Source organism: Lepidochelys kempii, chromosome 21 (genome assembly GCF_965140285.1).
Source record: "Lepidochelys kempii isolate rLepKem1 chromosome 21, rLepKem1.hap1, whole genome shotgun sequence".
Classification (NCBI taxonomy): domain Eukaryota; kingdom Metazoa; phylum Chordata; order Testudines; family Cheloniidae; genus Lepidochelys; species Lepidochelys kempii.
This window is the reverse complement of record NC_136400.1, coordinates 15,705,092-15,730,429: the sequence shown is the minus strand read 5'-3', so window position 1 is coordinate 15,730,429 and position 25,338 is coordinate 15,705,092. Positions and strand designations below refer to the sequence as shown.

The 25,338-nt window shown below is 44.9% G+C and overlaps 1 protein-coding gene across 14 annotated transcripts in view; it reads left to right on the top strand.

Moving 5' to 3' along the window:
• The window catches only part of PPP1R12B (protein phosphatase 1 regulatory subunit 12B), a 178,579-nt gene that overhangs the window by 76,742 nt on the left and 76,499 nt on the right, over window positions 1-25,338 (top strand). For 9 of the 14 annotated variants that reach the window (XM_073319698.2, XM_073319695.2, XM_073319706.2 and 6 more), the window contains 4 exons: window positions 968-1,050; window positions 3,155-3,280; window positions 7,810-7,992; window positions 9,422-9,604. In XM_073319698.2, coding sequence (XP_073175799.1) covers window positions 968-1,050; window positions 3,155-3,280; window positions 7,810-7,992; window positions 9,422-9,604 — 575 coding nt within the window. Of the gene's footprint in view, window positions 1-967; window positions 1,051-3,154; window positions 3,281-6,156; window positions 6,375-7,809; window positions 7,993-9,421; window positions 9,605-11,224; window positions 12,101-25,338 lie in introns of those variants that run through there. The other 5 variants (XM_073319696.2, XM_078849784.1, XM_073319707.1 and 2 more) reach the window with 4 other exon arrangements.

The window sequence follows — 25,338 nt, the reverse complement described above, 5'->3', positions numbered from 1 at the left end:
CCCCCTTCCATTGGGGCACCGGCCCTGGGGCCCAGCCTGGGAAGGCACCTGGAGTCTCTGCATAATAAACCCCAGAATACCCGGGATCCATCGTCCCCTTTTTCTCCACCTTCATCCCTGGGCAATAGTCCCGCTGTCCTCACTCTGTCCCTTGTATCGGGGACAGACTGCTCATGCCTGCATTCTCCACCACTTATCATGGGGTGCAGACTCACCCGGCAGCACTCCTGCTGGTCGTTTCAGGGAATTAGTATCCAGCATCCAGCCTCTTTCAGGCTGGTGTCTTGCCGCCCCTCACCCCCGTGTCCCTCCCGGACCCCGGTGCCCTTGTCTTGGGTGCTGCCCCCTGGCAGTACGCCCACAGTTCTGGGTCTCCCCCTCCCAGGGGAACCCCCACCCACTATCTCCACCTCACCTCACTTAGGCTACTGCCAGAAACCAACTAGCCCTGCTCCCTGGGGCAGACTGCAGTATGAGCCGCTCATCACAGGCGAGGGGGTTTGGACCTGCTGCCTCTGCCTACCTGTGGTTGCCCCTGCAACCCCTGTACCGAATAGGCCTCCCCAGGCCTATAGCCTGGGGCTTTCCTAGGCCCGAGCTCCCCAGCTCCCTTGGCCTTCCCCATCCCTGCTCCTAATCTAGGTACCTTCTCAGCCCTTGCAGCCAGGTCGCTCTCTCTCCAAGCTAGAGAGAGTCTCTTCTGGAACTTCTGGCTCACAGCCTTTATAGAGCCACCTGGGCACTGATTGGGGCGTGGCCCCCTGCTGCTGCCACTTCCCCCAATCAGCCGGGGTTTTACTCCCTGCCCCAGCCCTCTGCAGGGCTTTTCCGACCCCTTCAGAGCTGGAGCGGGTGCTCACCCTACTACACGCTGTAATTCAGAGGTGTTGTTGAATGCCATTGAAGATATAACTTCCATGTGGAATATACAAGATCCTGAAATATTTACTTTTGTTTTTTCCTTCAGGATAAGGACAGCAAAAACTACTTTGCCCCAGTAGCCCCTAGAAGACTAAGCAGTACGGGTGACATAGAAGAAAAGGAAAACAGGTAGGACTTTGACTGAGTTTAAAGCTCAGATTTTATTCTGGTGAAGATTCTGCTGGAATTCAGTCCTTGGAAATGCCTTTCTCCTTTTTCTGTGCTCATGCTTCATACTTTTCACTCATTACTCCCAAGTGCACAGGTGTTTGATATGGCTTGAAATCTGGCAACATTTTATGAAAAGTGAATTTAATGGGCCCTTCCCTCAGTAGGCGATAGTATCTGCTCCCTAAACTCTTAGATTATTGGCACACTTTCAGAATTTAAAATGTGAAATGCTACAAACGATGATTATACACAAATCTCTCACCTCCATGCGATACTATGCAGGTGCCTTCTTGTCCTCTAAAATTAGTCTAAATCTGAGCTCTAGCTGAGACCGCTGCTTATTGTACTGTAACTTGCTCAAACATCTCTTCCATCCCATTTGTTTTTGTCCACCAGTTGCTTCTCGATGTAGCTTAAGTTTGTGAACTCTTTGGATCAGGGACTCTGCTGTGTGTCTGTACAGTGCCTAACAGGATGGGGCCCCAGTTCTTGTTTGGTTACCCATTGCTGCTGCAATATAAAAATGGAAGCAGCATCTGTCTCATAACATGATTATTTAGGGAGATGCTGCCTCCAGTGGGTTCCTTGCAATGTGATCTAAAGGGAATAAGATTTGAGCTCGGCTTGATTTGTAGAGCCAGCACAAACTATAATTGTTGTGAAGCAGTTACACCAAATAGGCTCTGAGAAACAATTTCACAGCAATTATAGATTCTGTGCTGTTCTTGTTACATCCTGCTTGCAGTGTTCTAGCTTCAATTTCAAACTGCCACCATTATTTGGATCTTAGCTGACCATTTGTATTTGAAATTACAGGAGGGATGACTGATAAAGCTGAAAGAAAAGGAGTACTTGTGGCACCTTAGAGACTAACCAATTTATTTGAGCATGAGCTTTCGTGAGCTACAGTTCACTTCATCGGATGCATACTGATGAAGTGAGCTGTAGCTCACGAAAGCTTATGCTCAGATAAATTGGTTAGTCTCTAAGGTGCCACAAGTACTCCTTTTCTTTTTGCGAATACAGACTAACACGGCTGTTACTCTGAAACCTGATAAAGCTGAGTGTTTTTGAATGGTGCCTCAGACTGTGCTGTACCCAGCTGATTGCTGCTAAGTGTCCCTTGCTCTGTGAGATGGAGGAGGATCAGACTATATTAGCAGATGGTTGTCACAGTGTACTGTGTGACACAATTTTTCCAGTACTTCTCTTTTAACACCAGCCAAATCAGTGCTTCATGGAATGCACTAGAGACTTGAAGTAAAATAGCATGAATAGGTTGAAATCAAAATCGAAAAATAATTGGGAGCTCTGAAGCGTATTAGCTCATGCTACAAATAGGTTCTGATTCCTAAAGCTGGCGAGAGGGAATTGCCAGAGAACAACGCATAAGATACTTCCAGCGTGGGAGTGAGGGACTTGAGCTCAGATTCTGAACTCCCATTCCCCTGCTCCTTCACACATTAACACTCATAGGGGCATTAGTTTATTTCTGAATCATGGCACATAGTTCTAGTTGTTGCTAAATGTTTATACTTGCTGCTCCTGGCTTCTAAATCAATAGCCTAAGACTTACCATATTGGCTCAGGCCATTGATCCGTGGCCTGGTATCCTGTCTCTGGCAGTGACCAGTCCTTGATGTCTCAGAAGGTAAAAGGAGAGAGGCAGGGAGAGCAAGATCTTTCTAGATCTAATGCATGAAGTGATTTTCTATAAACAGTCTGAATTTGGCTTAAGTGCTTGTGGTCAGAGACTGTGTGTTAACGTGTGTGCAAAACACCATGCGTTCTTGTGACATTAAATGAGTAATAAATACTTGGCAATTACTAGAGCTAATTTTAAGGGAAATAATTTAATTAAAATGTCCCCGTTATCCCTGTGGTGAATCAGGACTGTAACTGGAAAAGGGTTTGTATTGCCTGAATGTGGAGGGCTCTTTGCTCTTCCCACTGGATGTTGAGACTCCAACACTTATCTTCATGCTTGGCAGTGTGATAAACCAAGACAACATGGCTCCAGAGTCTTTTTAAACTGCCATAGTGCTCTCTCCTGCCTCAACAGAGAATCTGCTGTTAACCTGGTGAGGAGTGGCTCCTACACACGGCAGCCATGGAGGGATGAACCAAAGGGAAACGAAGACCTCCAGACGGGTGCACCTTCCACCTACGTATCTACCTACCTGAAAAGGTACAGCCTGTTAACATTTAAAATAAATTGCTTACTGAGCAAAACTGAAGTTCTTAACCTGCCAGCCACGCTTTTGAGTGGTTGCTTTCTTTCTAATTGCTGCATTAGAGTGGCTGGCCGTAGTGTCCTCATTGCTTTCCCGCACCCAGCAGCAAACATCCAGCTCTGCTTAGCTTTTTAATTGTAAACCCTGTCATATGAGACTTCTGTTCTCATGGGTTTTAAAACGTTGGGCTAAACGTTAAAAATTGCCTTTGCATAGTTCAGATGCAAACTTTTCCAACAAATTACATTGGTGTAATTGTGTTAGATTGCTAAAAACAAAATTCCTCTTAAGCTGAGGGTGAAGTAGCCAAATTGTAAAATGCAGTCTCGCGGGGGCACTAAACAGTTCTGGGAGCCTGTTTCTAATGCTGTTGCACGTTACTGCACAACTTTGGATAACAAACTATCCAAAAATAACTGGGAGCATTCCTGTTCCTCTTCTCTCCTGTCTGTGCTGCTTCTCTTAAGTCCAAGGCCAGCAGCTGGAGCAGAGAATTAGCACTCCAGAGTTCATGAGCATTAACAGCCAGACTTATGAGGAATGTGACTGGTATCCAAAATCAGTCAACATGGTTCACGTCTTCTGGCAGCAGGAAAATAGCTTTTTGTGCAGGTGCATGTACCACTCTACATAGGCAACTGCTGCTTGCTGATGGGATGGGGAGGCAGAGTCGGGAAGGAAGCTTGCTCTGTATACAGCTTTTCCCAGTTGGCCCTGTCCATTATCATTTTGGAGGGGAGAGGTTCACCTTCCTCTGAAGTAGCTGGTGTTGGCTGCTCCTGGACTAAATAGGCCACCCTGACAAACGTTACATTCTAGACTTCTCATATCAATTGGGAGAGGGAGGAAACTTGCTCCTAGTGAAGGGGGACAGTGAAATTTTCACCTCCTGAAGTTGCCTTGTGAAATGCCAGGCCCACTCACGAGTGTGTTGCTTAGAACTTCAGTCTGTAAAACCATCTCTGATCTTTAGTGCAAGGGAAGTAAAGTTCTCAATTTTAGATGAGGCTTTTGCCAAGTGCTAGACCCTCAAGCTGAATAATTTGTCCTTAATGTGGTGTAACTCTGAATATATGGGGTGTGGGAGACTCTTGTGAATGTTACCATATTACTTGTGTTCTAGTGTTTAGGGGATGATAGCAAAGCTCAGCCTTTACATAGGATATGGCTATCTAGCTGCTGAGTAAATGGAGTTATTCATACAAAAGGGGAAGCAGCTGGATATTTTCAAAGCAGGAGACCTTTCTTGTGAGGCAGTGTTCCATTCCAATGAATTTACATCTATCCTGGGATCTGATGCCGCCAGCCAACGGTTTGTGCTTGTCTCTCACTTGACAGTCAGACAGGTGGCAGCTGGTTGCAAGACTTTCACCTCTGCAGCCAGATTGTCTCTTAGACATAACATAGATGCTGTCACTTTAGCTGACATGATTCAGGTCAGTAATGTTACTGAACAACCTCAATTCTGCTGGGATTTTACAACTTTCTTCCTTTGTGCCTCAGCTAATCCAAAATCAGATTTACAAGTAATATTTACCCAACCCGCCCCATGGTGCCATGATTAAACTTGGAGGCACTAGCTGAAGCTGGTACTGACCACTTTTGGAATTGCACACAGTCAAGTTATTTCCTATGAAAGGCCTCATTTAAGCATTCATATGAAGGGAGAATACCTTCACATAGTAGGAATAATGTGCAGCTATATGTGGCTACAAAAAACAAGGTGATAACTTGTGCATCTTATGCACTAAGAGTGAACTTGTGATCAGTTTGTATAGTAGTCGCAAACACCCTTCCATTGAAAGTACAGAGAAACAAATGCTAATTATGTATAGATCATGTATGAAATGTTAGACATATAGATCGTGAAAGACTCTAGTCTCACACACCAGTGTGTAGCATGAGGAGCGGAATCTAATTGTCCTTCACATAAGGTAACATTTTGTCACTAGAAGCTTGACTTCCTGGTACTAAAAAGTCTCTAAAAAGGACTGTAAAATCAATTCCTTCTGTCGTAGGACGGGCCTTTAAAATGGACGTGCGATACTTTAATGTAGTTAAGGGGAAAAATATCCACAATTTTTCTGTATGGCTTAATGAGGAATACAAGGCTGCTCCATGTTGAGACCTTAGTTTCTTCTTAGGCTCTGCATTTCCCATACACAGTGATGCTGAAAGTGTCATTCCCTTTCCCCACCTGCCCCCCCAACCCTTCCTGTGTGCGCACAACAGTGGTGAAACAATTCTCAGCGCCCTTTGCTGACAACCAACCATAACACTTCCATTTCTGAGCATAGACTGGCCTTAAAGGTCTAGTTCAGGTCACTTGCTGATGCTAAAACATGCAAGAAATTGACATCGCAAATCAAACAAGTCTAGCATCCTTTGACAGCAACATGATACTTCAGAGGAAGATGCCAGATGCTCCAAAATGGAATAACCTACTCATATGATCAGCTTCTTCCTACTCCTCCCTAGGCTCTCCTACTTAGGACAAAAATATAGAAGGGGTTTGCCCCATGTAATATAATTGAACATATTTTCATTATGCATGAGACACAAAGTGGGTGAGGTAATATATTTTATTGGACCAACTTCTGTTGGTGAGAGACCAGCTTTCAATAAATCCAGTGTCTTTATTATGACCGTGATTTTTAGTGTCTAGCAAAGTTATGAGTTTAAGCTCCCAGGCTTGGCTTTTGAACGTGTTGTACAGGTTTGATCAGTTTTAAATATGTTGCTGTGAGTTTAATTGAATGTCCCCTTGTTCTTGTATTGAGGGTAAATAGAAGTGTCCCAACACCTCTGTCTATACCATTCTTTACTTTAGAGAAGGAATGAGAGATCTACACAGTCCTGATCATTTCAGTCGATTGTTGCATGAAAGGCTTCCCATTAATCACTTTCATTGCGAGTCTCTGGACTTCTATTCCAGATGTGAACATAGTATTCCATGTACAGTTGAAAAACCAGGTCAGTTTCAGGTTTCATCTCAAATTGTCTGATATTGTCTTGCACAAAATGAAGGGGAAGGGTCAAATTTATTACAGGCAAAGCCAGCAGTGTCTCCTGCTTAAAGTTGACCACCACTTCCTTATATTATATATACCCTAATAACTTTGATTAAAGTTTAGCATATGGGCTGAAATTTTGCATGTAAGGTATCTGCCTTCTGGATGATTTCTTTTTTAAACTTTTAGCTGTTTCTGAGCATGAGACTAGAGAAATATGTTTTGTCCATGTTAGAAAAAATTTACAGTTTCACTAAGCTTTAGTATCCCCATGCTTTGCAGCATCGACTCAGCTGGCCTTTGTGTTGGGGATATGCCTCTTGCTGTTCTTGAGAAAATCTACCCAAATTAGAAGTCTTTGGAAAAATCCCATTTTGTACATGCTCAGTAGACTTCAGCAGCTATGTAGTCCTGGCCTGGAGCATGATGGATATTATGAAAAACTTTTTCACTAGAAGGGTGGTGAAGCACTGAATGGGTTAACTAGGGAGGTGGTGGAATCTCCTTAGAGGTTTTTAAGGTTAGGCTTGACAAAGCCCTGGCTGGGATGATGTAGTTGGGGATTGGTCCTGTTTTGAGCAGGAGGTTGGACTAGATGACCTCCTGAGGTCCCTTCCAACCCTGATATTCTATGATGCTCAGTAGTTTTATGAGGATGATACGTGTGCAGTTCAGCCACATGAGCTGGGAGGAGCTCAGTGAGGGTGGAATCTTCAGAGATTTTTAGCTGCAAAGCTCCATGACTCTAGTGCTCATGTGCAAACTGTCTTTTTTCAGAAGCTTGTAACTTAGCCAAATTTGGGTGGATTTTCTTGAACAGCAGAAGGGACGTCCCTGACATAGTCCACCTCCTTGTCAAATGTCAAGTCCCTGCTTCAAAGCACAGAGGTGCTAGAGATTCTCAGTGAAATAGTTGTAAGAATTTTTTAACATAATTCCCTAACATCATTCTAGCATATGGTTGAACCATTTTGGCTGAAATGTTCCAAAAATATCCAGTCTCAGGCAGATACCCTGCATGAAAATTTTAGCCCAAACTTAAATAAGTTTGGCAAACTTCTAAACAACTGGAAACAGGGTCAGGCAACTTCTGCTTATGTCTATATATACCTTCCTTGGGTTAAGTGACTTGATCCTCTTATTGTCTCCACCTTTCCCCAATGCTTGAGAACCCAACTGGTGGTGCTGCTTCAGGTGGGAGCAGGATTTTCCTTGGTTTTGCCTGTTCTCTGAACTTCCCTGATTCACTTCCATCCCCTTATTCTCTCCCCTAGACTTACAAAGCAGAGCCATTGTTGCATCATTGATATATGTCCAGAGTGTTCTCTTTGGTGCCCTCTTCATGGTCTAATGTCTCTTGCATTCATTTTTCTGAGATTTAAATATTCCCCCTCCAATTCACCTAAGGGCCTGTGATGGTCAGCCACTGGTTAACCATGCGCTGAAGGGAGTGATCTTGTGATGTTTTACAGTGCTTCATTTGGTAGAAGTAGTGACCTCAACAGTCCCTACATTTCAGCCAATCGTAATACATCTGCTACCTCACCCACTACCATTGGTTCATCTACCTCATTGGGCACCCAGTGGCAACCCGCCTCTTCCTGTCCTACATCTCTTAGTGCGAACACTACTGCATCAATCCGCCAGTATACCAGGTAAGGGCTCTGGGCTCATTCAGAGAACACTGTAGAATGCTCATGTCCTTAACGGACACACACAGTTCTGCGGTTGGAGGTTCTGAATTCTAAACTAGTCGGAAATCATTCCGTGATATGATGAGCTCCTGAACAGTGGGTGCTGATAAGGCATTTCAGTTGAAAAAGTGCATATATTGTGTGTTAACAATGCATACCGTTAAGACTGCATACACAACCTTAGATTTCTCACTTAGAATCATAGAATATCAGGGTTTGAAGGGACCTCAGGAGGTCTTCTAGTTCAACCCCCTGCTCAAAGCAGGACCAATCCCCAATTTTTGCCCCAGATCCCTAAATGGCCCCAACAAGGATTGAACTCGTAACCCTGGGTTTAGCAGGCCAATGCTGAAACCGCTGAGCTATCCCTCCCCCCCAATCATGTCGCACTAGCCATCCGTACCGGGCCCAAGCCAGGGAAGCTAATGATCTAACCAGCGGACCAATTGGTGATGAATCCTGGGTACGTGCGCATCTAAGGCACGTTGTGCAGATACACTAAAGAAGGGAAGCCTTTTCTCCTTTTGTTTTTGAAACTTCAGGTGAGTGATGCCCTCTTGCATTTGGTCCAGCCTTCCAAACCCGTGGGCTGTCTCCTGCATCTGACCTTGGGTTTATTCCACCTTGGTTTTGTTCTGTAGTGATACCTTTCTGTGCTGTTTATAACAGAAATAGCGTTGCTTGCTTGCTTGCTTTGTCTTTTTGAAAGGAACGGTGCTGCCTGTTGCTTCATAAGCATAATTGGCTTTCCTAGGCACTACAGAGAACCACGTTTAAAATTAGGGCTATTTTGTTTGGAAAAACAACTGTCTTGGAATTTCCTGTTTTTAACAGGTGTAAGGGTTCTCGTTCTAACATGAGCCAGTGTAATTATAGGCAAGTTATCCTGACATCAGTCCTGGGCAAAATAATGGAAATGATGCAAGGATTCAAATAATAAAGAATTAAAGGAGGGGGGAAATAATCAATACTAGTCAACATGGTTTTATAGAAAACAGGTCACTTCCTGACTTATGGTTAACCATGCATCCTTATTTTTCTAGGTAGCTCTTCTTTACAGCATGTGTAATTTCTAGTGCCACTGAGGTTTTGTTTTTGAATTGCAGGAGCTTTGAGACCATCCCTCCTCCTGCTTATTGACCAATTAAATTCCCTCAGATTTTCCAGTCACTTCTAAAACTATCAGCAGTGAAGTCAGGAATATTTCCTCCTACTGTTTATCCTTCTAGACATCCTTAAAAATGCCATTCTTTTGACATTCCATCATGCCATTGTATTCAGAGAATTGGGAAAAGTTGTTCATACCTTCTAATGTTTCCTTGAAGGTATTGGGTCTCTAAGCCAATCGAGTTCACTTGCTTTGTATTCCATTATGTGTTGTATGTTTCAGAGCCCCATACTGGAAACAAACTGACTCTACTGTAGAGAAAAATACAGAGACCATCTCTGCTAGCACTCCACTAGGTGTAATCACAAATCGCACTGTACTCAGCACTGCCAACGGTGTTACGTCTGCCAACGCCACGTCAACTACTGGAACAGACTCAAATGGAGAAGCCAGGGAGCGAAGAAGGTTAGTGATCAGAATGATGGGGCACTTCATTTGTGGTGTGGACAGATAAGAATTTATAGAATCATTCTTTCTGGGTGGTGCTTGGTGTTAGTTAGAAGATTTCAGTGTCTTAGGCCTTTCTGCAAAGACAAACGCTGATGCCAATTGCAGGGATGTTGTGTGGTGTGGACACATCTCTACAGTGAACTGTGGTCTAAGACATGTTCGTTCCACAAAACAAACAGCAATAACAACCTACAGCTATAATCACAACAATCTAGACCTGGGCGTGGGAGGAGAAGGAAAGGGAATAACTAAGCAGAAGCTGAATTTTGGTACGGTCGCTAGACAGTCGGTTGTGCTCTAAGAGTAGCTGCGTTTTAAAAAAACTGCTGCAAGCATGAGGCTGCTGTTGCCATTTTCCTTTTCATGGAATTGCTTTAAGATTGGCAGGAAATTAGGCTGGGGTAGCCAGTTTCAGGTGCAAGGGAAGATTTTCTTTAAAAAGGGAAGTGCAGAGCATCAAATTAGCACTATTCCTTCAGGCAAACAGGTGAAATGTGCCAGGACAGTCTTACAGTGGCATCAGGGTCAAGTAAATATTAATAAAAAAGGCACAATGCTGATTTGCATATTTCTAATTAGCAGCCTGGTTTTGACTAGTTACTGTCAATGGGAGAAGAATGTTTAAAGCAACTAGACTCTTGTAAGCTAAAGCATAACTCTTTCCCTTCAAATTCCAGCCCTCCTGAGTGGGGAACTCTGTGCTTGGCTCAAAAATGAAGGAGGGGAAAGGATTATAATGGAAATTGTTAGATTGTTTACCACAGTCTGTATCACTAAAGCCCTGCAAATCCGTAGATATCTGCTTCACATCCTTGGACAATTTTTGCGGATAGTGGATCGGATGCGGATACAACCGTGCAGGGTTCTACTCACTGGCGGCGCCTGGCCCGCAGCGTCCGGCTGGGGTAGCCCGGGAGGCACAGTGTGCTCGGGGCCAGTTGCTAGGGCTGGGCGGCAGGTTGGAGTCGGGGCTGTCCAGCACCTGCTCTCCATGTTGCTTCCTGTCCAGCAGCTCAGGCCCCTCGGGCAGTGCCAGTGTCCCCACCATGGCCCAGCCCGGTAGCACTGGCCACACTCCCAGGCCCAGCCCGCTGGCTCCTGGGCAGCAGGGTTCGCCCCCGGCCACGAGGATTGGAGCAGCTGAGGCTCCAGCTCTCCCACCCCTCCGCTCCACTTTGATGCAACAGGCACTGCTGCTGCCGTCACTTGCAAGCCCCCGGGAGCAGCATGCGATGCCCCTCCATGCTGTCCCTTCTCCTCACGACCCTGCCCCTTACCTGCAGTCCCCACCCTCACGCTGCCTCTTCCCTGCAAGACCACCCCCACTCACTTCCTTCCCCTCCAGCCCCCCAGCCTTTGTGAGATGGCTTGCTGCCGCAGGTGCGGATATAGGTAAAAGATGGTTAGTGGATCACGGGTCGCATTGTGGGTTGTTCCTGGCAGGTGCTGATCGGATGTAGATCCACATAGGGCTCAGTGTATCAATTCATAGTGCCACCCATTCTGTGTTCAGCCACAGGAGCATCAATGAGAGAGCTAGTAGTAACCTCTTCCTCCTCCTGCTCTTTGCTTCAGCTGCAGTCAATCTGAGAAGGGGAGGCAGAAGGCACTTCCACTCTTAAGCCATCAGTTCCTCCGTGGCTTCTGCGACAGGGCTGTGGAGGTGCTCCGAGCTCTACCGGTCTGTGGTACTGCAATGACATAGAGGCTCTAGACTCCTTACAGGAGACGCGAGCCCCACAACATACATCAGGTTCCTGGTTCTCTTTGGAGCATTTTTTTTCCTTTCTAGCATTGAACTATAATTTTGGCATTTGCAATTAAAATAAACTATTGCAATTGCACTTTTCTGCGCCTCCTTTTGGCTAATGATGTATTCACTAACGGCACAGCTTCCATTCTCCTGAGGGATTTGAGTACTTCCAGTTTGAGTTCGATCCTCTTAGGTTCAGGGAAGTTGAATTCTATACGTATAGTGTGGAGCTTGTGATTCAAAGAGCAGAATTGGCCAGATTAAAGGACCTTCCAAATCTGGGAGTAGATATGAGGTCCATACATGATAGATAAAATTTTGAGCCTGGCTTTTCCCCTCTACCCTAGCAGTTATTATATTAACCACTTTGAACAAACAGGATATCCTTAGCAATTAGCACATCTTCTGGAATGCTATCCAGTATACCAACATATAGGGCATGGCGACACTTGCAGATGTAGAGCGCTCTGAGTTAAACCAGCCTTCGGAGAGCACAGTAGGGAAAGTGCTGCAGTCTGTCCACGCTGACAGCTTCAAGCGCACTGGCATGGCCACATTTGCGGCACTTGCAGCGGCATTGGGAGCGGTGCATTGTGGGCAGCTATCCCAGCATGCAAGTGACTGCACCGTGCTTTTCAAGTGGGGGAAGGAGGGGAGTATGACAGAGAGTATGTTGTGTGTATGTGTTGGAGAGTGGGTTTTTGGGGGGCTGAGAGCATGTGAGCATGCTGTCTTGTAAGTTCAGACAGCAGCAGATCCCCTTCCCCCCTGCCACCCCTCTCTCTCTCTGACACACACACACACACACACCCCCTCCTCCCTCCCTCCCCCACCCCCCCCATTCCATAATGGCTTGCTTTGTCTCGGAGCAGATAAGTAGCCGGCTGTCAGAAACGGAGCTTTCAGAGGGCCTATCCGCATTCCTGCAGCGATTCAAAATCAATGACAAGAGTGGCCACTTGACTTAAGGGGATTATTCGACGTTTCCGGAGGTGATCAGAGCGCAGTAATGCAACACCTCGTTCACACTGGCGCTGCGGCGCTCCGGCGGGGGTGCAGCAAACGTTATTCCACTTGCTGAGGTGGAGACCAGCCGTGCTCTAGCCGCGGAGTCAGAGCGCTCTACGTGCCTTGCCAGTGTGGATGGGTAGTGAGCTAGTGTGCTCAGCGCTCCTTTATTGTGCTGTAACTTGCAAGTGTAGCAAAGCCCTTAAAGTACCGTTTAGACTTTCCCATTTTAGCTAACAGACCAGTGTTTGTTTCAGACTTTCCCAGTGCAAGGGGTTTTACATTTTCCCCAGGGAGCATATCTGTTTCCCTAACCAGGTCTTTTCTGACCAAAGAAATCTGGGCGTTAGTCTCTCTCCAAGCTTGGCATGCCTTGCCAGTCACCTTGGCACCTTTAACTTTTTATCAGCCTCCCAATAAATCAGACTGTACAGAGTTCACGAGCATCTCTTCAGGCACCCCTATAAGGCCCGAGTCTAAGGTAGTTGCTGACCTGGGCTGGTACTGGGATTCCCCAGCATAGGGCAGTCTCTTGTCATGTGCTCAGTGGAGCCACATGAGTAACACTTTCTTGGACCATCTTCCTGTGATAGAGACTTGTAACTGTGATTATGCAAAGGGGATCAGTTCTGGGGTTGTGGAGCTTGGGCCCCTCCTATGCCCCAGGCTTTTGTGCTTCCATCGGTGGTTTTTACTCACTGGATGACCTGGTCTGTACATAGTTTGTGGATCTTGCTGATTCCTATTGTACAGTGCCTAAGGATTTATCCCAAATGGTTCTCTGATCTCCTGAGAGTATATTATTCAGGAAAGAGTGCAAAAAGTTCAAATAACTGGTCACAATTCTCTGTCCCTTTACCCATTTTTTCATTGCATCACATATTCTATACACACATTCTCTGACTTATCTTGCTATGCTTTTTGGGATTCCTGAATCTTAACCTATACACTTCGGGGGTGATTGGAAACCTTTGCAACACAGCTTTTTAAAATTCTGGGTATTTCAGAGTCTGTTTGATGTCCATCTCATTAAATACTGGTAATGCACTCCCCAAGAGTTTGGATCAAGTGTGGGCACCCTCTTGTTTTCCAGAATAGTATGCAGTCCACATTCTTTCAACAGTGGTGAGATATTCTTCAGTACAGTTTGTCTTGCCTGGGTGACTGGGGTGGGGGGCGGGGGGGGAAGAGTGTCACCCACTGCTTGAAGGGCCTCCTCCTTTAGTTCCCATATATTGATCTCATGCTGGCATTGCTTCTTTCTCACCTTGCTCTGGTTTGAGCTGAAAGGTTTCCAGCTGCGGTTTTATTCTCTTCAGCTGTAGCCATTCTGGATTCAGTTGTAGGCTTGAAAGTTGATTTCTACCCAGCTCTGCAGCTTCTGGGTCCTCGGGGAACTTGGCTGCCCTTCATGGTGCTTGTCATAGTCCATGAGAAGCGTTTTCAAATCCTCTTTTCACCGTTTTCTGCAGGAAAAAAGATAATCTGCATTCAACTCTAACTGCCTTCTGGTGGGCTCACCACAGGGGTGGGCAAACTTTTTGGCCCGAGGGCCACATCTAGGTATGGAAATTATATGTGGGCCATGAACTCTCACAAAATTAGGGGTTGGGGTGTGGGCTCTGGGGTGGGGCCAGAAATGAGGAATTCAGGTTGTGGAAGTGTGCTCCGGGCTGGGACCAAGGGGTTTGGAGGGCGGTAGGGGGATCAGGGCTGGGGGAGGGGGTTGGTGCGCGGGAGGAGGTCAGGGGTGCAGGCTCTGGGCGGCGCTTACCTCAAGCAGCCCCCAGAAGCAGTGGCATGTGTCCCGTCCCCCCCCCACGCAGAGGCACAGCTGGACGGCTCTGCGTACTGCCCTGTCTGCAGGCTCTGTCCCCGCAGTTCCCATTGGCGGGGGCAGCATGTGGATCCCCCTGGCTGCCTCTATGTGTAGGAACCGGAGTGGGGATGTGCCGCTGTTTCCAGGAGCTGCACGGAGTGGGGCAAGTTGCGGACCCTGCTCCCCGGCGGGAGCTCGAGGGCCAGATTAAAACGTCAGGAGGGCTGGATGCAGCCCCTGGGCTGTAGTTTGCCTGCCCCGGGCTTAGCATATACTTCTTTGCTCATCCTGCCTTTTCTGCTGTTCTGTTCCCTGATCCTTTCCTTTGCTCTATTTCCATTTCCCAAAACAAACAGAAAAAAACTGTAACCTCTCCTTTTCTATTCTCAACTTTCTCACTTGTGAATCTGTCTAATTTACCAGTGCTTGGGAGTGTGATCTCTAGCAAACCAGCAAATTGTGTATAAATCCTGTCAGTGTGGCCAGTGTGTTGGTTCTTCATGCCGCCCAGGACTTAGTTACTCCTTGCCTCAGTGAGAGACCTCGACTTGGTTGTGCTTAACTGTAGTCAGTTTCCTGATAATACTGGTCTGCTAGCCATCCAGACAATCTCCTCTGGGCTCTGCCAGCCCTTACTTTCTTATAGGTAACAAAAGGTATACCCCAGGCCCCTCTGAAAACATCTCCTGCAGTGTTCAGCCCACGACTGGACACTCAGAAATGGACATGTTTGCTGTCCCTAACAGGAACAGTATATACATCAGCTTCTTTGATTCAGCTGAGGAGTTGCACTTTTATTTAACACCACAGCACTGAGATGTATCTATAATAAAAACATAAATACGTTTATTAACCAAGAACAAAGATTCAAAGCTTCAAATAAATAGTAAGAATATTGGAAACAGAATGGTTACCTGTATAAAACAAAATGTAAAATGCTGTCCGAGGTCTACACTTATTGATGGTTACCTTTCTTCTTTTATGAAGTAGATTTTCTCCCAAGGATTCAGTTTTTGACAGAGCTGCTAGTTTTCAGTCGAAACCATGATCCAAGTGTTCATGAGTATATGCCACACTCTTCAAGGAATTTCCTCAGTAAATGAATACCACGATGGCTTTTTTTGTTAATCTCCTTATATTGTTTTGACCCTGAGTCAGGATAAACCTCCCCATCCCACCATCGTTCCGTCCTGAGGTGCTGACTCCAAGGTGCCTTCACATCTTCCTGTTGACTTGAAATGCAGATGTAACTCTCGTTTTGTTTGGTTTACAATGCTTAATCTACATATGAATCTAGGTAGACATGTGAACATACATCCCTTTGCCTGGCAAAACCAGCTTTTCACCTCTGCTGGGGAATAACAGATGGATTACAAACTATAAGGAATATTTTCAGTATATAGTCATAACTTCTAAAATATAATCAGTATTTACAACAGTATTAATGACCAGTATGATCCTGGCTTTCGTTTAAGATCTCACATGATACTCTTTATAAATAGATAATATGATAGCAAAGTGTTCAGGTATAGTGAGTTTTAGGCCTGATAAGAGGTACTGTGGTAGAACAGTGAACACTTTGCCAGCTAGCATTGAGGGTTTCTTAAGGTCACATGTTATCACTAGGCTTCAGAATTAATGCCATGTTTTGATGAAAGGGGACCGTGGCCCTTCTTTCAGATACTGTAGACTATCTAAGCCCATATCCCATCAGTTCATATTTAGACTTTTCTTTGCAACAATAAGGGCTGAAGCTTATGTTTGGCGGAAAAAATGAGAACTTGCAGTTTGTAAAATCTGAACCTGTCTCAGTGGCCAGACTGATCCGTTGAGTGAGCTGGACCCTGCCCTTAGGTGGGAGTTAGGCACCAACTGGCTAGACCATGTTAAATGAATTTTATCTGAATGGAAACTTAACCATAGTCAATTGCAGCTACACAGCCTTCAAGTTCATCCCCATTAGCTTGCATAGAGTGCTTTGTAATGCTGTCATTACTGTGAATACTCCATTGTGGGATATTGTGGAAACTGGTCAAAGTGCACTGTGCTGATTTGACAGTAGGCAGTGCCGTTGGGGAGATAAATCTGCCAAGATATCTGAGTGATTGGAATTAGACAGTCAAGACTAAAAAGTTAATTTTATTGCAAAACCAGTACACACAAATGTTGGGTCCTTTTAGGTGTCTTGCATTTTTATTTGTGAGCCATCTTTTAAATCTGTTAACTATAAAGAAGAGAAACCCCCAAATCCTAGCCCCATCTCCACTCGCTGCATATTCAGACGCAGCATTGCACCAGTAGGTTCAAGCTGCCTCATTTGTTGTTAACGTGGAGTTTTGTGACAGCGGGGATACCAGAATAGTTACTGCTTGCAGGTTTTGAACTAGGGTTTGGGAATGGCAGAAGCTGGTGGGGTCACCTCAGTGGAAAAGCACTGATTGGCAAAGAAACCGGTTTGTTAAAAACGGAAAATGGCAAACAGTTGTCAGGGAAGCATTATATGGATTTCAGCTCCCAATGGCAGCTGTTGCAGTAGCATTCTAGTCTGGTACAGTGTTTCCAAAGCTCCACGTTCCTCTTAGCAACAATAACATGTAAACAAGCCCCCTGGATAATATTAGAACAGGGAGATACCTCCACAAGGTACTGCCTTAGACTCTCTGAAGTCAAAAGATTAAAGTGAAACACTTTGTTAGGTTTAGGAGGAATGACTAGACAAGTGGTCTGGGATGCTCTTCTGTCTCTGCTCAGGTGGCACCCCTCTGTCTTGAATGCTGGCTTGCTCTGCTGTCTCTCGCTGTGTCTTTGCCACCTGGTTCTTCTGGCTACCAAAACGTTGCAATTGGCAAATGCATCACAAACCCTGCATCTTTCCTTTAAAAGCTCACAAATCCATGTGAGGATTATCCTATGCAGTTGGAATGTGCTGTACCAAACCGCTACCCGTGTCCTGTAAGATAGCTGATTTTAGATACAGGTATATGGTAGTGTCCCCTTAATTCTGCTGCTGCAGTCTGTGGCTGAGCCTACTAGTTGGAAAGATGCCCTGCCTCCTGTGCGGCTAGTACTTTTGCCAGCTGATTTTTTATGGAATTAGAGAAGTTGGAGATGGAGAACACCTGTCAGGCTGCCTAAATTATTTCCTGCTAATGCAGGATTGCTCCCTATTGTAAAATCTTTGTCCAGTCTAGGCCAAACTGTGTAAATAAAATTCTCTAAAAGGCATGGATTGCAGGTTTATGGAAGCAGTATATAAAAATCTCACATCTAAGTCCTTCCCCTTCATATGCAAGGCTAATTGATCACCCCTCCTGGGTTTGTGCTCTGCCATGGATGGTAAGGACTCCCATAGCTTTTCCTGTTAGAGCTGCAGGCATGGTACTGGTCAAGTGATTGTTTTTCTGAGATGCTATGATGACCCTTACTGCCCATGAAAGATCTTTACACGGCTGAGAGGCCATCCGTCTGCTGCTGTTACAATGATTTCTCTCAACTGTTACCAGTTTTTTTATCACTTTTTCCCAAGGAACTGTGTCCGCCCCTTCACTGTGGTGCTCACTACCCCTCACAGTCTTACCTTGCATTGAGCATCACAAGTGGTGGCCATGTTCTCCTCAACCCCCACCAGTCTGAATGCAGCCCACTTGTTCTGTGTCCAGTTACTAATATCCATTGTAGATGGACATGACTTTCTGGAAGATCTTGGCAGTCCTGATTCGCTGTTAGATTTATCTGGTATTGCTGTGAGATGTCAGGTCCCAGAACAAGCATTGCAGAGGTCTGGACTTCTCCGAAGCCTTCCATCAAGCAGAGCTGATTCAGATGAGGTTGCTAAACCTTCAGCTATAAAGGGGCCACACCCTCCAGGGACTGGCTGAAAAGCGTGTGTGGAGTGGACCTCTTATAGTGAAGTGTCATGTGGTGAGAGAGATGAGCTTCCCCTAGGATTTCTTGAAAGGATTCGGGGGGGGCAAGCCTCTTGCCTACAGTACAAAAAAGTCTTGCTGGACAGCTGTGCTGGCAAACCCTCCTGGTACGACAACGCTAATGCCAGCATAAAAGTGGTTCTGAGGGCATGGCTTGCACATACGGCTTCTGAGTTTCAGCTTTACCTGATGAACCCTAATAAAACACCCTGATTCAAAAATAATAATAATAATAATGAAATAAGAGGAGCTGGTTACTTGTATCTAAGACCTTGTCTACACAGAGCATAATGTGGACTATGGTGTTATGATTTCTAAAGCATGTTGTTGTGTTGAATGTTAATTGGTCCATGTAGATCCTCCTGGTGTGCGCTGAAGGTTCCCTAGTGTGCTTTAACATAGTGCTGATTAAAACAGCGGTACATTAAAGGGATCTAGGGAACATTACAGAGGGGGGAGGAGTAGCTCAGTGGTTTGAGAATTTGGCCTGCTAAACCCAGGGTTGTGAGTTCAATCCTTGAGGGGGCCATTTAGGGAGCTGGGGCAAAAATTGGGGATCGGTCCTGCTTTGAGCAGGGGGTTGGACTAGATGACCTCCTGAGGTCCCTTCCAACCTTGATATTCTGTGATTCGTTATAGTACATACTATTGTAACAAGTGCACTTAATACACATGACTCAGTACAGTATATACAGAGGGCCTAAACCCCCCCAATTTTGGACATCTTCATAAAACTCAAATTGCTGAAAATAACCCCCCTGAATGAATTTAATAAATGCCCCAAAACCAGAAGCCCTACTTACGCAGTTCCCCAAGAGACACAAGCCGTACCAGCAAAAGCACTTCAGTTCTGGTGTAAGTGCATCTGCACCAAAGCTTATACAGGCACAACTGTGCTGATTACACCTGACTTCCTTTTTAACGGGCATAGCTCTTCTGGTACAAGTTGTAAGTGTAGACCAGGCCTTTGAGCACCTGGTAGTGATAGTCATTCTAAAGGGGCATCTCTGACGTTGAAATTTAATCAGTTTATGCAAGAATTAGGAGTAGTTTAGTTGACTGCTCCTGCCCCTCTCTAATTCCCCTGCTAGTCGGTGCTGGTTTTACAATCAGTTTCCTATTTTGTAACATCATTTTCTTTCCAGTGTTCCCCTATGAAAGACGCGTCAAAATGGGGGAAGGTGTTGACTGCACAGAGCAAGCTGTTGGTGTATAATCACTTTCAGACGAATGGTAAAATGGTTGGTTTCCCTTATTTTTTTTGAACAAGCGTTGAAACGCTTCAGTGAAGGCACTGCCTATGCTGACGGGAGAACCCCTCCCCGAGAGGCAGTAGCTAGGTTGACAGGAGAATTCTGCAACTGACCTAGCACTATCTACACCAGGAGTTTAGCTGCATTGCTCAGGGGTGTGGATTTTTCACACCCCTGAGTGATATAGTTATACCAACCTAATTTTCGAGTGCAGACCAGGCCTAAGTCGCAGGATCAGTGTGAATGACAGCGTTGGGCCTGTGTCTTTCAGGGCTTTGGGGAAAAAGTCCTGGCATTGTTTGCTCCCTCCTATTCTAACATCACACCCTGCTCTTTAAAAAGAGTGCTAGTCTCTCAGACTTTTCTCAAGGGAACAAAGAAAGCTGACTGTCACTGGGTAAACATCTCTGGCAAATGCCTTCTCTTTCCTCCTTTCCTTTAATTCCAAAGAGTTCCAGGGATCCATTTGCTAATTAAAGCAGCATGTAGATAGCTAAATAAGTTATGTAATCTATATTAATAACTGAACCCATGGCCTCCTTCGTCAGTGCTGTTAGAAGAGCAGATTTTGGCAAGACCATTGTACCTCATGATTCTTGTTTTTGTCCAGAGTCAGAACACAATGACTCTTCTCGCATAAGTGTGGATGCCTGGTATGGCTGTTAACCCTTCGTGTTATTTTCTAGAGCCACCTGCAAAGCAGCATGGAAATCTGGTCTCCAGAGGATTAGACTAGAAAAATCAGTTTTTTCAAGTGCTATTTTAGAATGTCAATCCAGAACAGACACTAGAATAAACCACAAGTGTCTCCACACTAAGATTTGAGTGCCTTTCTGTTATCGGGTGTTTCAGATGTTAAGAACTTTGGTTCAATTCAATATTTAAGTTTTGTGTATATGTTAATTTGATCATTTCCATGGATTGCAAGTTTGAACACAAATGGTCTGTACACTATGGACTTCCAATTCTTAGTCTCACTATTTAATCTAAAGCAGCGGGTTTTAAACTTTTTGAGCTGAGCATCCCCACCCTCTTTGAGTTACAATTTTTGGTTGTGCCCCCACCAACCCAGACAAAAATACACATGCAAAATTACACTTGACAGCCTACTCATAAACCTAAGAGACCTTAACACAATCTTAATTAAATTACCTACACCTGTAAGTTTCAAATACATAGATACTTACCAATGGCACAGCCGAGGCTTCCTCAGCAGCCGGCTGCTTCTACCTTGCAGTCAGGCTGCACCTCTAGGGCAGGGCTACTACCTGCTCCTTTCCTCTAGCCCCTCAGGTTTTCAGGGTAGGGGAAGGCACGTGCGATGGTCTCTGGGGATGGAGGCTGCCGGGAGTGGAAATCCGCAGATGTTGACACTGACCCACAGGCTAAGGGAGTCAGGGTGCAGGTGGCACTCCCTCCTTGCCCCCCATTGGGGCTGGCCTGGGCCCCACCATATGGGGCTTGCACAAGCCCGCCTTGACTTGCTGCTCACCCTCCCCGAACCCTTAAGGGGGCGTGCCACACAGTTTGAAAATGTCTGATCTAAAGCTTTTCAATTGCCTGAACCGCCTTATACAGTAGTTCTTGTAGAAGTTTGTCAGGGCCTTAGACACTAATTGAACAGAGTGCTTAGGGCATACCTGCTTAATTAGAAGGGAGAGATTTTTCCTCATGCAGCACACTGGGTAAGCAAAGGACAGCAACAAGTTAAAAGGTCTCCCTGCACATAAAGTGAGTAATCATCCAGCACCTGCTGTTGAAAGCTCTTATCCGCTATGTTCTTACAGTTAATCTCTTTCAGATAAAATTGTCCCTTTTTATAAAAAGCTGGTGGGATGACGTGGGAGGGTCAGGAATTCTTTTGGCTCTCTGATTTTCCAAGTTTGGCAGAGGGAGAGATTGCCTTTGCTTTATCGGAAATCAGGCTGCATTTGTGTTTGGGAAAGGTCGAGGTGTGGGGTGGGGTGTCACTATTCTCGAGAGTCTGGTTTCCTGTACAGAAAGCAAGCAGGTGTACTGCTAGGCTTTCAGCTCCCGGGCTGATTTTGCTCCACAGTGTTCAGGGTGGGGATTTTATTTGGCACCCACATCCTGCATTTTTGTTCCCGATGAAGAAACTGGAATTTGGACGGATAAGCCCAGGCTGTGGGCTGGCCTGCTGACCTAAAGGGTCCTCTCCGTGGCTTTCTAGCACATGCAGGAATCTAGAGGAATGCGCAGGAGAACTAAGTAGTTCCAGTGTTCTCTGAACTGCTTAGAAGGGACTGGAATAAAGGACAGAATGACACAAACAGCAGGTAAAACTGCCTTTCACTTCTAGATTTTTTTTGCATCCAAAGTGTTCCCCTTTACCTCTCTTCCTTACTAATCAAAGGCACTGGTGTGTCCCATTTGTTTGCTCGATGTACTTGATAGTGAGGTTGTCTGTCTGTGAGGTGTCAGTTCGGGGTTCTTTCTCTAAATGTGTCTGATTTATATACCACCTCTCCAAAAATATCCCCAAAGGCTAAATACTTATTGGTGTATTTATGGGAGACTATATACAGTGTGGATAGCTGAGAACTATTTCAGCTTAAAAACATGGGCCGTTCATTACATTTGCCTTTACTCCCAGCATCTGCTGGTGAATGCTGCAGGCTGAGTGGTGAATCAGGTAAGTTAGCTGCTCTGCAGTTTTTGTGCGCCAATTTTGGCATAAGCTGCAGCAATAAAGACTAGGTCCCTTCCATTCATCTTGGTGCGAATTACTGTCCCCAAAAGCCCCTGAAGCATTTAATATTGCGTATCTTCAGCATAAAGCTACAGGCTTTGAGTAGGATAAAGGATGACAGTCTTAGCTATCCAGTGTGTATAAATCTGTTACAAGTTATAGAAAATATTGCCAATATTACTAAATAAGCTTCCAACCTGCTGGTTAACTTTTCTTTTGCAAATATTCAGACATTTCTGAAATCTCACAATTCCATAAGGTGGCAGTAGAGGGCTGCTTAACAGTGTCTGCTGGGCATTCATTGTTGTTCCTGGTTTGTTGTTGCACCCTTTACCCCTCTGATAGCATTTCATTTGTGTCCCCCTTCCGTTTCAATTTCTCATGGTGAGACGTTTCTTCCAGTGTTCAGGCTTCCAGGGGTTGGTTTGTTTTTTCAGGAACTGCTCTCCTTACGGTAAAATAGCTATTGTCAAAGTTCTTCAAATGTCAGTCCTGCTTGCTGTGTCACTGCACCTTGTGGAAGGTGACATATGCGTTCACTGCTTTCATTCAAGAAATGCCTCTCACTCTAAGATGAGAAGCGTGAGAGAGACTTCAAAATCTCTCTGGGCGGGGGCACCCAAGCTGTGCCTGGCTGAGTGCTACACCTGGCTTACATTCTGCTCCATTTCATGCAACAGCTCCCTCCTTTCACACAAAGGTACAGCCTATGGAGACCGCAGCCCCAGCATGCAATGCTCCATCTGGAGCTGAGCTTTGCACGTTGGGACCTGTAGTTTTGGCATCACATTGCCACTTCTAAGGGAAGTCAACTTGAAAATCCTAACTCTGTCTGGACAACTTTGCTGCTACTGTAGCTGCAACTAACGCCTTAGGTAACTAAACAGCTACTGGAGGGAATTATTTCCATTCTTTCTGTTTACCTTGCACTTGACAGCACTTACGTGTATTTAATTCTTTTCCCCCTGCAGTCAATTAATCTTTCCCTGGCTGAAAAGCTCTACATGAACCAAAAATAACCCCCAAAACCCTCCCAATCATTTTTTGAAGAATATTTAAAATTTAAGATGTACTACAAAGCAAGCCCAATCAGAAACTGTATGTAAAATTTTTTATTTTTTTAGAAATCAGTCTGTTTAAGGGGCACCTCACTTCACATTTTTTCAGGTTTCTCTATAGGGTTTAGTCAACAATTGGTGTGTGGGAAGGTGTCAGCCAAATTATTAACTGAGTGTGGTTTAGCCTTTTGCATTATCCAAAACAGTCACTAGCTTTAATTCCTTGCTGTTTTCCTCCCTGCTGTCTTCATGAGTTTTCCTGAATTAGTCCAGACTCCATGCCACTGTTTCATTTCCTCATCCCTTTGGAAGAATATGGAGCACCTGATGCTGATGGACAGCCAGCACTTGGGTCCCCTAGCAAAGCGCTTATTTGTATTGCAGTAACTCCAAGGAGCCCTGGTTATGGACAAAGCTGTACAAACACAGAACAAAGCCAGTCTCTACCCCGAGAGAGTCTTCAGTCTAAAGACAAAAGCCAACAGGTGGATACAGATAGATAGGGGAGCACAGTGAAGCAGTGAGAAAACACTAGGTGGCATGACAGGCAGCTGGCTCAGCACACCAGCTGCCTAACAGTTGTCCAAGTCTTCGTAAGCATTGCAGCAAAAAAGGAAGAATAAAGGAGCACTTGTAGTTTGAAAAGGAACTGACACCGATCGCAAGTCCTCTGAACCTTCTGATCTTGGGGGGTCAGGCCTTCATTGTATCAGGTACAACTGAGCATATGGAGAATTTCAGCTTTATTTTTGTCACCCTTCTAATCATGCTTCAAAACAGATCATCCAGCTCTTGAACATTTAAACCTTTTTATGTTAAGACTTTCACATTCAGGCTGAAGCAGGGTGACTAGTCATAGACTGGCAGAGTTCAGTTTCTGTTTTTTATTGGTTTAACAGATATTGATTTTTAAAGCAGTTTTTTTATTTTTATCTTTTTTTTAAATATAAACTTCACAGGTGTGGGAAATGATGAGGGGTCAGGCATTTAATGACCGTAGACTTTGAGATAGGAAAAAGTTAAAGCTTTATAAACTGTTAAAGCAAAAATTGTCAACCTCACATCAAAGTATACAAAGTAAATATCCTTAAATCAACAAATCATACCTGTTACTATTCATTTGCTAGTCCATTTGTAATGAGCCTACTTCAGAAATCTAAATCACTGGATTTTTACTCTTATGTTTCCAAGCAGCATTTTTTTTTACTTTGTCTATCTGTAAATTTTGATAATTACCGGTGGAAATATTTTTGTCAGCTTGTGTGTACGGTGAAATCAACATTTACCAACACTTACCAATAGAAAATCGGATTCTTCCAGGCCTAACTATTCACCACAGTCTAAACTAATGTTAAGGCAGAACCACCAGGTACTGAAAATAGGGTATGGCCTGTTCAAACAAGCTGTTTAGAGTAAGCTGAGGCACACTTAGAGTATTAGATCCTGAAATCTTATCCCCTTGTCCTCAGCTTATTAAATCACTCACCATTGGCAGGCTCAGGCCTTTCTGATTTTCTGCTTAAAGTGCTTGCAGAGTCTGACATGTCTCTCACTCCTGCCTGTCAGGTATCCCTAAATGTTCCTCAGATGGCTTTCTGTGGCTACTGATTTAATCAGTATTTATAGTTTGATGCATGAGATGTGTTCGTGCTAGGGTGGAATAAAGAAGCAAAGAATAGGAGCGTTCCCTGTCTGCTTTTTTGTGTGATCAGGAGAGTAGCCTTTTTGCCTCCTCCCCAGTAAGACTGGTTATTGATTTGCTGTCTACTGCATAAAATATGTATCTGTATAATGGATTGTATTTTGGGAACTGTTATCAGTGCTGTTTCCTGCAGCGCTTGCGTCTGGCCTCCCCCGCAAAGCTTGCAGGCCGTTTGTTAGCAAATGGCAAGTCTCTCCCTACCTCAAGCTTGCGGGGATAGCTGCGACAGTGCAGGTTTCCGTTAGTTTCCAAGGGAGACAGTGCTGATCCTGCAGGATTTCGCCACCTTTCCTAAAATCTCCAAGCTTGTCCTGACCTTCAAGCTGCTATGCAGGCCTGCATTAGGAGGTAACATGTTTATGCTTTCTCTGTGCTATCCTATCAGAAGAGTTCCTTTCTAGGGATAATGGATTTATTTTGTAAAATGCTGCCATTTAAGAAAAATCCTTGGTTATTAAAA